The sequence below is a fragment of the Panthera pardus genome, unplaced genomic scaffold, assembly GCF_024362965.1.
Source record: "Panthera pardus isolate Hobbes unplaced genomic scaffold, ASM2436296v1 HiC_scaffold_24, whole genome shotgun sequence".
In the NCBI taxonomy this organism is placed as follows: Eukaryota; Metazoa; Chordata; class Mammalia; order Carnivora; family Felidae; genus Panthera; species Panthera pardus.
Genome location: NW_026526810.1, coordinates 14,060,217 through 14,072,773, shown reverse-complemented (window position 1 = coordinate 14,072,773; position 12,557 = coordinate 14,060,217). Strand labels below are relative to the sequence as shown.

Sequence of the window (12,557 nt, the reverse complement as noted above, 5' to 3'; positions counted from 1 at the left end):
ATTTTTATTCATTCCTTCCATATACTTTCTATAGAGTACTGTTTTGTTCTATTAACTCCATTTGAAAGTGAAGTTCACTCATTTTCAATCTTCCCTTTATTCTAAAAAATGCATGAAAGGTATAAATTTTTCTCTGCACATTGTTTGCATGGTATCTCAAGGTTTGAGTAAATAGAAACTTGATTACCATTTATTTCTAATCATTTATAATTTCCTCTTTAATCCAACAGCATTTAAAATCCATAAGTATATTTAAATTTTTACAGATGCAGTCTTTGTTGTTGTTATCCTACTGTTGTTTATTTCTAGTTTTATTCCTTGATATGTAGACTACATGATTTCTGATACCTGAAATCTATTGAAATAGAAAATCTCAAAGGAATTGGGGAATAATGTCTGGTGGGGTTTTGTTAATGATCTATGAGTGCTGAAATAAATGTGTATTCTCAGTTTATTGGAAACAGTTCTCATCGCTTCTCGGCCTTTTGGCTAAGATCAAGTGGAAACAGTTCTTAACATTTAGCTGTCAGATCAAACTTGGCAATTAGGTAATTTAATTTTAATTTTTAATTTAATTAATTTTCATTTAAAAAATTTTTTAATGTTTATTTATTTATTTTAAGAGAGAGAGATCTAGGGAGGGGCAGAGAGAGAGGGAGAGAGAGAATCCCAAGCAGGCTCCTTGCTGTCAGCACAGAGCCTGATGTGGGCCTCGAACCCATGAACTGTGAGATCATGACCTGAGCTGAAATCAAGAGTCAGATGCTTAACCAACTAAGCCACCCTGGCACCACTGCACATCTTTTCAGAAGAATTAATATACTGAGTGAGAACCACAAACGTACTTATGAAATCTCTTTATTACCACAGACAAAGGGGTTTTCCTTTTTCCAGTAATCTTGAAATCCATTGTTGCACACTTAAGGCAGAACCAGGAAAAATGTGCTTGTCTCCCCTCAGGATGATGAGCCTCCAGCCAAAGGGAAGAAAAAGAAAAAGAAGAAGAAGGAGGAAGAGATCGACATTGATGTGGATGACCCTGCTGTGAGTCGGTTCCAGTACCCCTTCCACGAGCTGATGGTGTGGGCGGTGCTGATGAAACGCCAGAAAATGGCGGTCTTCCTCTGGCAGCGAGGCGAGGAGAGCATGGCCAAGGCCCTGGTGGCCTGTAAACTCTACAAGTCCATGGCCCACGAGTCCTCTGAGAGCGAGCTGGTAGATGACATCTCCCAGGATTTGGACAACAATTCAAAGTTAGTGTCTCAAGGGAATTTAAGAACCAGGAAAAACTATTGTCCTGAGTACTTGTCCCTTTGGGGGAGGGTTGGCAAATGTATTTTTCACTCGGGTACAATTATCTTTTTTTTTTCATTTTTTTTTAATGTTTATTTTTGAGAGAGAGAGATAGAGCACAAGTGGGGGAGGGACAAAGAGAGGGAGAGACACAGAATCCAAAGCAGTCTCCAGGCTCTGAGCTGCCAGCCAGAGCCTGACAAGGGGCTCAAACCCATGACCTGAGCTGACGTCAGACGCTTAACCAACCGAGCCACCCAGGCACCCCAAGTACAATTATCCTTAAAGCTTGTTCATAAATCATTTTGTCTATCATTTCATATTTTTTCTTCTCTCTGTGGTATTTCTAGACTGTCACTGTTTTGTTTTTTTATTTATACTTTCCAAGTGCTTCTCAGTTTTTCTCCAACTTAGATGGGACAGGACAGCCTGAGGGGCCTGCAGGTGGGCATCTCCCTTCCCACAGGCCATTAGGCTCTAATAATACCCCAATAGGGTAGGCTCTGGCTAACTTGTTTCTCCTTCAGGCAGGCCTAGTTAAGGAGACCAGAGTACGCCAACATATTTCAGAATGGTTCCTTTTCCCCTCCCTGTGCTGGCAGCATGAGGGGATTTCCCTCTCATCTCTGTGAGAACTTGGTGGAGCTCTTGGAGGTAAAACTCACAAAAATGTGAGCACACTTCCCTAAGACTGGGCCCCTCCCCTGGAGTTATTAAGTCTCAGACTTGTCCTCACAGAGCCTCCAACAATTTATCAGTTACAGTTTGAGTTTTCCTGCCCCAGCTCTGGTTCCAGAGGTTTCTGCTCTGGTATGTCATGAGTCTCTATATCTGCTGGTCTATCTCTACAGTTATGGGAGCAGCAGTTTGCCCTGTGACCTCACTTCTCTGATGAATTTAGAAGAGTTGTTGATTTTCGGTTTGTCTAACTTTGTGCTTCATGTTAGCACAGAATGGTGACTTCCAAGCCCCTACCATGCAGAACTAAAAACCAGAAGTCCCAGCACAACTTTATAGACTCATGAGCTTGGGGCATAACCAAGCAACTCTGCCAACATCCGGCATCTTTGTTTTCTGAAGCACACTGCTTTTATTTTGGACTCAATGATTTCTAAAGTCACTAGTTGACTTCTAAACATTGGGAATTCAAGCCTATCTAAAAAATGGGAGACGTTCCCATCTCAGTGGGTTGGTAAATACCATCCCTCTGCTTCTTGGAGGATTGTCATGGTAATGTGTCACCTCACAGCCTGTGGGACCTAAGGCCAGAGAGCATTCCTCTTCAGGGAACAGACAAGGCCATTCCTCCACACAGAATTCCTCCTATCTACATCCCTCAGCTCATAACTGGAATAAAATCTTACAGAAAATAAAGAAACAAAAACAGAGAGGGGCGATCACTCTGGGACTTCATCTTAACCACATTCCATGAAAAATGTTGAAGGTACAGGGAATGTTTACAACAGTCATTGAATGTTTGAATGAGGGCCATGTAGAAAATGGAATAAAGTTTATGTTTATAATTCAACTTGCCATCCTCTCCTCCTCTCCCCCAACTTGGCTCCCATTACTTCCCCCTCCTCCACCTCCAACCACTAGGCCCTCACTGCTCTAGGCCCCCATGACAACTAGAACTTGTCTCTATCATAGCCCTAGGAACATTGAATTTTCTTGTGACCATTGTGTTATTGAAGTATTGCACACAGTCAGGGAAAGGCACACGTACAAATGTATGGCTTGATGACCGTTCACAAACAGAACACACCAGGATGACCAGCACCTAGATGAAGAAACGGGACCTTACCCAGACCTGCCAGTATTCCTGGTGTCCCCTTTCCTGTACCCTCCACAAAGGGTAGTCCTTATTCTGACCTCTATTGCCATAGAGCTTTGCTGTCCTTTCTGTCTGCATCCCTGTTCTGTGAAGACTTGAGGGAAGAGAACTTTGTCTTCTCGTCTCTGAGTGCCTGAGGCCTGAGAGGCACATTTGGGGTCAATCTAAACTCCATTTGCAGCAAGAGCAGTCAGCCCCCCAACACAACAGAGCACAGAGCCCCGGCCCCAGCCATTCCCACCTGGCAACATACCCTGGGAGCTTCTGGGGTATGCAGAGGATTGGAAATCAAGGATTCTGTGTCCTGGGCTCCATGATGTGTCTGTGGATATGTCTCTCTCACAGTGTGTGTAGCCACTGCAGCGTCAGCTCTGACTGTGCTCCCTTCCCTTCAGAGACTTCGGCCAGCTTGCCGTGGAGTTGTTAGACCAGTCCTATAAGCACGATGAGCAGATCGCCATGAAACTGCTGACCTATGAGCTGAAGAACTGGAGCAACTCCACCTGCCTCAAGCTGGCAGTGGCGGCCAAACACCGGGACTTCATCGCTCACACCTGCAGCCAGATGCTGCTGACAGACATGTGGATGGGAAGGCTGCGAATGAGGAAAAACCCCGGCCTAAAAGTACGTATGGCTTATTGTCATAATGGTAACAAGTGACACCTGTGTGAGCTCTTACTCTGCACCTTGCAGAGCCAGGCATTCCTGTGGATTATTTCATTTATTCCTCTGAGCAGCCCCATGAGGGAGATGCTTGCCTTACAGATGAAAAACCTGAAGCTTCAAGGTTGACTTGCCTAGGATCTGAGCTGGTAAGGTGTGGGTCCAGGCCCTGAACCCAGGTGGCCTAATGCCAGACCTAACTGGTGTGCCTGGCTCACAGAGATTGGAGTTCACCCTAACTAACCACATCCCAGGACAGGCCATCTTCCTGCCATTAAATCAGGCACCTGAACTCTGTTTCTATAGATCCTGTTACAACTCTGAAACTGTGTGATTATATATATTTTTAATGTTTATTTTTATTTTTGAGAGAGACAGAACATTAGAAGGGGAGGGGCAGAGAGAGAAGGAAACACAGAATCTTAAGCAGGCTCCAGGCTCTGAGCTATCAGCACAGAGCCCGACGTGGGGCTCAAACTCACGAACCGTGAGATCATGACCTGAGCCGAAATCGGACACTTAACCAACTAAGCCACCCAGGCGCCCCTGAAATTATGTGATATTATTTTAATTGGCAACATTTCATTATATGGGGTTTATAAGAGAATATGAAGTTATAGTAGGGTTTGAAAGGCTGTAGTCGGTACAAATTGTATTGTGATCAAGTCTTAGCTCTGCTGTTTAGTACTGTTAACTAGTAGGTAAGAAAAGATTCTAATCTTCAAATAATCCAGCTCCCTCACAGCAATATTATGCCAATCTCATGGGATTGCCATGAGAGTAAAGAAAAGACATCTTATGTTATATTGTGTAGTGTGGTTCTGGCAAATAGAAGGCATTTCATTTCTTAATAATATGAATGTTATACCTTGCCCTCATATGAAAACTGAGCAGTGGGATTAAAAGTCTGTCAGGTTAAATGAGTACAAGGAGTCAGTGAGATCCAAGAAGGAAGGAATCAAGAAGAACAGAAATGAGTCCAATAAATAGATGGAATGACCAAGAGGCTACAAGTGTCAGGGATAAAGGTCAAGGAAACAAGAACAGTTTCTTAACAAGAAAATCTTTAACGAGAACATAGAAGGGGGATCAGATTTCAAGTAAAACAAAAATGCACACAAAAGTTAAGGCTCGGTTACGATTCAAATTAAAACTCAGAATGATTTTGAGCAACTGGTAGTGTGTAAAAAAAAGACCATTTGACCTCTGATATCAAGAACATGATCCTTTAGTGGTACCAGAATTCTGCATTAAAATTGCCATATGGCCACACAATAAACAATATTTATATAGTAGTAAAAATGGAAATGCTTTTTATTGGTTTTTCAGTTTTTGGAATAGTCCCATAGACAAAGCACTGAAAACTCGAATATGATTCCTTAAACAGAATACAAATGCCACCAAGTATAAAATACAAAAAGCAGACACCTACCTAGGTGGCTCAGTCAGTTGAGCATCTAACTCTTGGTTTCAGTTCAGGTCATGATCTCGTGGTTTGTGGGATCAAGCCCAGTATCAGGCTCTGGGCTGACAGTGCAAAGCCTGCTTGGGATTCTCTCTCTTGCCCTCTCTTTGCCCCTTCCCCACTTGCTCTCTCTCAGAATAAATAAATAAACATTTTTTAAAAAAAGAAAATACAGGGGCACCTGGGTGGTTCGGTCAGTTAGGCATCTGACTTCGGTTCAGGTCATGATCTCGCAGTCTATGACCCCACATGGGGCTCTGTGCTGACAGCTTGGAGCCTGGAGCCTGCTTCAGATTCTGTGTCTCCCCTCTCTCTCTGCCCCTCCCCCACTTGTGCTGTGTCTCACTCTCTCAAAAATAAATGTTAAAAATTTTTTTTTAAAAAAGAAAATACAAGAATCAAAGGCAAAGCTGGGAAAAACTGGGTGGTAGAAGGAGGAAGGGAGGGTGGTGAGAAGGATAATATCCCATATTATAATGTGGGGAATCGAGACTATCAAAAGTTGTTGAAACAAGAGAAAAAGATTTCAGTTCATGATATAAAGTTACAAAGATAACCTTGTAGGAACTGAAAACATTCATGTGGCTATTAAAAATGGGAGCAGAGGAATAGATGAAACGAGATCAAGTCTTGTCTAAAATAATAGGATGTCAGGGCACCTACGTGGCTCAGTCAGTTAAGCATCCAACTTGGGCTCAAGTTACGATCTTGCAGTTCCCAAGTTCAAGTCCCGCATTGGGGTTTCTGCTGTCAGTGCGGAACCCACTTCAGATCTTCTGTCCCCCTCTCTTTCTGCCCCTCCCCTGCTTGTGCACTCTCTCTCTCTCTCAGAAATAAATAAACATTAAAAAAATAGGATGTTAATAGGTAGTACTTAAACTAACAAAGAAATAGCAATATAAAACGTCACTCATGTTGTTAAAAATATGAAGTTATTAAAAAAACTAAAATCAGAAATAGTTAAAAGTGATTATCTCAAAATATGATTCAAAAATACTTCTTGAAGACAAATGATATGAAATTACATATTGAAAAAAAAACACTTTCTAGACACATATATCAACCCAGAACAACCAACATCAACACACATTTTTAAATTACTGGATCTTAATGAAAAAGAAAAAAACTCCCTGGGCATCCAGGCAAACACAACAACAACCAAAGTGAAAGTTACTTATAAGGGAAAGAAAATTAGATTATAATCAGACTTCCAGCAGCAACCACTTGTGTCAGAGAAAAAATTGTAGTGTGTCATATAAAGATACTCCCAGAAGGAAAATGACAGACCAGGATTTTATATCCAACAAAAGTGACTGTTAAATATAAAATGTATACACAAACCATTACCAACAGGCAAGGACCCCAGGAAATATTGTTCTTATGAGCCCTTTCTAAAGACTCTATTAGGTAATGAGCTTCCAAGAACCACAGAACCATCAGTATAAGGACTAATGGTAAGCCTCAGATATATATTTACATATAGTGCTGAGACTAGGGGAGGGTTAAGAGGGAGAGAGTATAGTATGCAATGGCTATGTGTTCTGATAGTATAGATATAATACAACCTTTTTAATTTTTTTTTAACGTTTATTTATTTTTGAGACAGAAAGAGACAGAGCATGAATGGGGGAGGGTCAGAGAGAGAAGGAGACACAGAATCGGAAACAGGCTCCAGGCTCTGAGCCATCAGCCCAGAGCCTGACGCGGGGCTCGAACTCACGGACCGCGAGATCGTGACCTGAGCCGAAGTCGGACGCTTAACCGACTGAGCCACCCAGGTGCCCTAATACAACCTTTTTAAAAAAGAGGAGAGAATTGAAACACCTATGCAAAAAAAAAAAAAAAAAAAAAAAAAAGTAACTCTTCAGTAATCATAATCAATAGCAGTAGTATTAACATTGTTATTCTGAAACTATAAAGCAACTGAATAAGGAGGGGTATTTTAATTCTATCATGTCTGTCCTTTAGAACTAGGATTCAGTGTGTAGCAAAAGGAAACACAGCTATGGTCTAGAAAGGGGTAAATGAAAAGCCTATAGTGTTTAAATGGAAGCATCAGTACAAACTCATTCCATCTCTGAGCAATGAAAAGCCTGGACACAATGACCTACTGAAAAGCAGTGAACATCTCCAATGCCCAGATTGTGGTCTTGCAATACCATTTCCCACTAACTGGGGCCAGAACTTCTTGGAGAAATGATTCGTTCCAGATCTGGAGCAAGAAAATTCCAAGATAAGCCTAGAACATCTTGACATACCAGATGGCAAAGAAGCTATCAAAGATCAGTAGGGTAAGAACGGGGGACAGAGGAGCCCACTCAAAGAGGCTTCCACTGGCCAAAAGAGACGTTCTATTCTATTTCTTTGGTCTATTCATGCACCTACACCCTACTATCTTAATTACTGATTTTTTGTAATATAACTTTTAATGTACGGTAGAAGTAGCCCTTTTGTGGTATCCTTAACAATGTATCACTGAGGGGGCACCTGGGTGGCTCAGTTGGTTAAGTGTTCGACTTCAGCTGAGGTCATGATCTCGCGGTTAATGAGTTTGAGACCCACATTGGGCTCTGTGCTGACAGGCTCAGAGCCTGGAGCCTGCTTCAGATCCTGTGTCTCCCTCTCTCTCTCACTCTCTGTCTCTGTCTCTCTCTCTCTAAAATAAACATTTTTTAAAATTAAAAAATGTATTATTTAATATAACATATTAATATTCATATATAAATATATACTTAATAAATATATAATATATAAATATAAATAATAGTTATTGTTTAATATTAAAATATTATAATAGTTAATTGTTTAATGATATACTATAATATTTTATTATTTAATAATATAATAGTTTATTATTTAATAATATAATGATAATATACTATTATGATAATTTTTATTATTAAAAAATAATATTGGAGATACACATCAGTTATTTCTACATAAAATATTTTTTATCTACTTCACTATCAGTATTACTATATTTTGTTTATTTGTTCTCATTTATTATATTTTAATTTAAAGATTTACCCGCTTTGAAACTCAATATAAGCTCCTTGCTTTTAAGACACAATTCCACACAATACTGCTTGCTGTCTATCTAAAATAATGTGATGAAAGTACTTACAGTTTTCAGTTGCAGCTCTACCAACTCTTATTCAGTGTATCAAACAGAATAAGCCACAGAACATCAGAGCTTATCTCTATAAACCTGTTTTAGGACAAATCAATTTGTTGAGTGGTGCTGAAGGTCATAATTTAAAATTTTTATATATACTAGGAAAATTTTCTAGAATTACCATAGCTTAGAAATCTAAAAATTAAAAAAAAAATCTTTTTTATCATCCTATATAGGTTATAATGGGGATTCTTCTTCCCCCTACCATCTTGTTTTTGGAATTTCGCACATATGATGACTTCTCATATCAGACATCCAAGGAAAATGAAGATGGCAAAGAAAAAGAAGAGGAAAATGTGGTCAGTGATACCCTTGGCCATAACAGTATCAATTGACTTTCATTCTCAAAATTGTTGAGATTTCTCTTACCATGAATTTAGAAACCATAGTAATTGGGGAAATTTGTATAATTCTTTATTTTTTAAAAAAATATCTGTTAAATACTGTGCATTTCCCATTTACCAACCTGCTCGCTGTGTGCTGTTCTCTGTTTTCCAGGATGCCAATGCAGATGCTGGTTCAAGAAAGGGCGATGAGGAGAATGAGCACAAAAAGCAAAGAAGCATTCCCATTGGCACAAAGATCTGTGAATTCTATAACGCTCCCATTGTCAAGTTCTGGTTTTACACAGTAAGGCTTCCTCCTTCGCATTGGCCATCTAACATGTTTTGAATATGCAGGATTGTTAGAATCAAGAAACATGTCAAAGGCTTTTAAAAATGTTTTAAAATTCACCAAATTAAAATGAATTATGAAAACAAAACTGGGACTAATTCAGATCTTCACCTAAAATTGTATCTGGATATCTTGATCTATATTTTACATGCATGTAGGAATGTGGCCATCCTAGCTCCAAATACACCATTTCATAAAGCAAAATAGTCTTATTTGCTTAAGATGAAGGATTTTTTTTAATGCTCTCAGTAATACAAACTTAGGGAACTATAGCTTTATTTTTAAACGGACACAGATGACTGGTGATTTAAAGAGCAGACTCACAGTTAACCATTTTTTTCATAAAACTAGAGGGGCCACTAAAGAAATGTGGTTGAACCCAGGTCATAAACTCCTAGACCAGGGGAACAAATTAAGGCCTCTACACTCTGAAATGCACACCAAATTGACCACAGTCTGGCTTCACACTCTCCTCCAGCTGCCTTAGGTGGCCACTGTCTTGGCATCTCCAATAGTGTGGCCATCTATAACCAGAGAAGACTCAGTCTCACACATTCATGCTGGGACATCCACAGATGGGCAGATGGGAAGGCTCCCAGCTGTGGGAGGTCCCAGGAGGCACACAAAGGCTCCCACAACCTTGCAGTCTGGGGAGGTTGGGACAAGACTACTCATGAAACCCCAAGCACCAAGCTTCAGCCTCTGCCAGGCAGGCCCTGGCACTGTGGCTCCATTTGAGACTAGGCAGGGACAGGCGATGGGAGGTGAGGAGCTGGGTCCAAAGCTATGAATGAGGCAATCGGCAGGGGGGTAAGCAGTGGGCAAGAGGAAGGCTGCATGTGGATCCAGATCAACTATGCACCTGGACACCCAACCTTTTGGTAGTCACACCTGGTGTGGTGGCAGAGCCACTGCTGCCCATCTGCTCTGGTAAGGACCAGCTGAGCACTGGCCTGGACTTCAGGAGAGCTCAGCATAGGGTGGGGCCACACCCTATGTAGAAGACCCCCAGTGTCACCCTGCCCCTCGGACTGCTAGCTCTGGCCCAGTGGGAGGGTGTGACATGTTTCATAGCTTCCCAGGGGATTCCGACATGGCCCACTTTGGAGAATTCTGATTCCTCTGCAAGGAATAAATCATGGATTCAAGGGATTTTACTGTATTACTGGTAAAGCTTATGCAATTGGGAGGGGTGGGGGTGAATCTTAAAAAATAAGAACTGCCGAATCACAGATGCACAGTTGCTAGAACACTCCCCCCTTACCCCCATAACTCCTGAAGAGGCCTGTGCCAGTGAGGCTCCAGAGGTGAAGATTCATCAGCTCCACAGTGAATCAACCTCAGACCACCTCCTTCCCACCTGATACCTCACTCTCATATACCTCCAAACTCGGCATCTTTTCTTGCCACAAAGATAGGAAGCTTGCCGTGGCCACACAGCAAACCACAGATATGTGAGCCCTAATTGTGGGGACTCGAGGCAGCTCTGTGCATCAGGGCAGACAGCTCTCACCCCCTCCCTTCTAACCTCCCACATCCACTAACGGTGAAAAGATTCAAGAGGGAAATTTGCAAGGCAGGGAGAGAAAGTAACATTTTCCAATTTCCAGGAATGTAGAAGTCACATGAGTGAAATATTAAAATTTTCTTGTTTCTCATAATTTTGAGCAGCTCCGTAATTCCCCCATGAGGGTGATAGTAGCCACAAATACATCTTCATTTAGAAGATGAAATGCCAGTGCCCATACGATCCTAAAGTATAAAATGCCTCCCGACCTGCCTCAAAGTTTATCTGCACTGGTGATGTGAACAGAAAGTTCCTCTAGGTGAGTCAGTCCAGCTGGAAACGAAAATTTGTTCTTGAAGACCTGTCAACCTGAAAACAGGATTTCAAAGTGTGTTTCCAGCATGTGTTATCTCCCCAAACACAGCTAACTGTTGTTCTGCCCTTCAGATATCGTACTTGGGTTACCTCCTGCTATTCAACTATGTCATCCTGGTGCGGATGGACCGCTGGCCTTGTCTCCAGGAGTGGATTGTCATCTCCTACATCGTGAGCCTGGCATTAGAGAAAATACGAGAGGTGATTACTCCAAAGGCCCGTCCCAGCCCCACTAACCACTGACTTTAATTCAGATATAGCTTCTTATTGCAAAAGCACTTCATGAAAATCACAAGTGCCATGGGACCTTTTTCCTCTCTTGAGGTATCACAATCCCAAATGTATTTTATTCTTTTGCTTAAGATTTCTATGTCTTCTGCTTCCAACTGAATCTGAATTTGCAAATCAAAACACAAGGCAAAATAAATCTTTAGTAGCAAAAAACATAGTCTCAGTGCCTATAAAAGCAACAGTAAATGCTGCCAGATACCTGAGATAAACCAATTTCCACAACTGATGTTTTTTGGGAACTGAACCTAGAAACAGAGAGAGACACAAGATGACATTTTTCCTACAATTTAGGACTCAGAATCATGCCCGGGCTCCCTCTACCACCTCCAATGGGGATTCTTCCTTCTTATTAAGGAAGGGCTCTCAGCAGGGGAAATAGGGCCAGGTAATTTTCTAACATCATCCACAAGTTTTAATTCACTACATTAGCTTGTAAAGGGAAAGCTGATATCCAAGAAATATGAATTTGAACTGAAAAAGCACAAAGAAGGATTCACATTCTTTTCCACCTGACATAAAACCAGGACTGTTGTTTTGCAATTATTACTAACCCTTCCTCACTGAAAAAAATATTACTGGCAACTTCACCCCACAGAGAGAGTTTGATGCTGTCAGTCTAACAAGAGCCTGAGAAAGAAAAAAAGTGCCAAATCCAACATTTTACAGCCCATCTCCTTTGCTACTGCGCTTTCTTTTCTAGTTGGGCTCCATCAAACTCTGAAGATGTTACAAGTGGGATTTCCCAAGTGGCCTGCGATATCATCCCTAGTGCCACCATGATCTTGCTGAGTATCAGCCATGTGCTAAGATTTCCTCCAGTTACAGAAAGAGGGTAGCCCTCAGCCAGTATGGATGAGCTTTTAAATTAGTGAATCCCTTCTGTGTTGGCCAAAAAATAGCCACCACCCCATCCCACTCACGGGGTCCCCAGGACCTACCCAGTCTCCATAACTAAAGGGGTACCACATGGCACAGCACCCCGCCTCCCACTGCAGGGTCCATGGGGCTCACTGTGTGTGCACCTGTGCATGCTGGTTTTTCAATATTTTCAGTTTTACTCTGAGGAAATAGTGATTTTTTAATCAGTGGTGATTTTTAAAGGGTAATATCTTAAGCAGGAAAATCATTTAATTTCCTCCCGACTTCTCCTATCTACATTGCAAAGGAATTGTGGCAAACATCTCCTAGCCCGATTCTGCCATCTCCACCAGGTGGATTACCCTTTTGTGAGTCCACACGGGTGTGTCTCCCCTCTAGACTTTTCCTCCTGGACTAACTC

The 12,557-nt window shown here is 41.5% G+C and overlaps 1 protein-coding gene and 1 pseudogene across 12 annotated transcripts in view; both read left to right on the top strand.

The window, feature by feature from the left end:
• Positions 1–12,557, top strand: part of TRPM1 (transient receptor potential cation channel subfamily M member 1) — a 136,243-nt gene that overhangs the window by 94,474 nt on the left and 29,212 nt on the right. For all 12 annotated transcript variants that reach the window (XM_053888797.1, XM_053888796.1, XM_053888801.1 and 9 more), the window contains 5 exons: positions 961–1,253; positions 3,523–3,751; positions 8,607–8,729; positions 8,929–9,060; positions 11,060–11,188. In XM_053888797.1, the coding sequence (XP_053744772.1) occupies positions 961–1,253; positions 3,523–3,751; positions 8,607–8,729; positions 8,929–9,060; positions 11,060–11,188 (906 nt within the window). The remainder of the gene's footprint in view (positions 1–960; positions 1,254–3,522; positions 3,752–8,606; positions 8,730–8,928; positions 9,061–11,059; positions 11,189–12,557) is intronic.
• On the top strand, positions 470–584 carry LOC128773375 (U2 spliceosomal RNA; annotated as a pseudogene).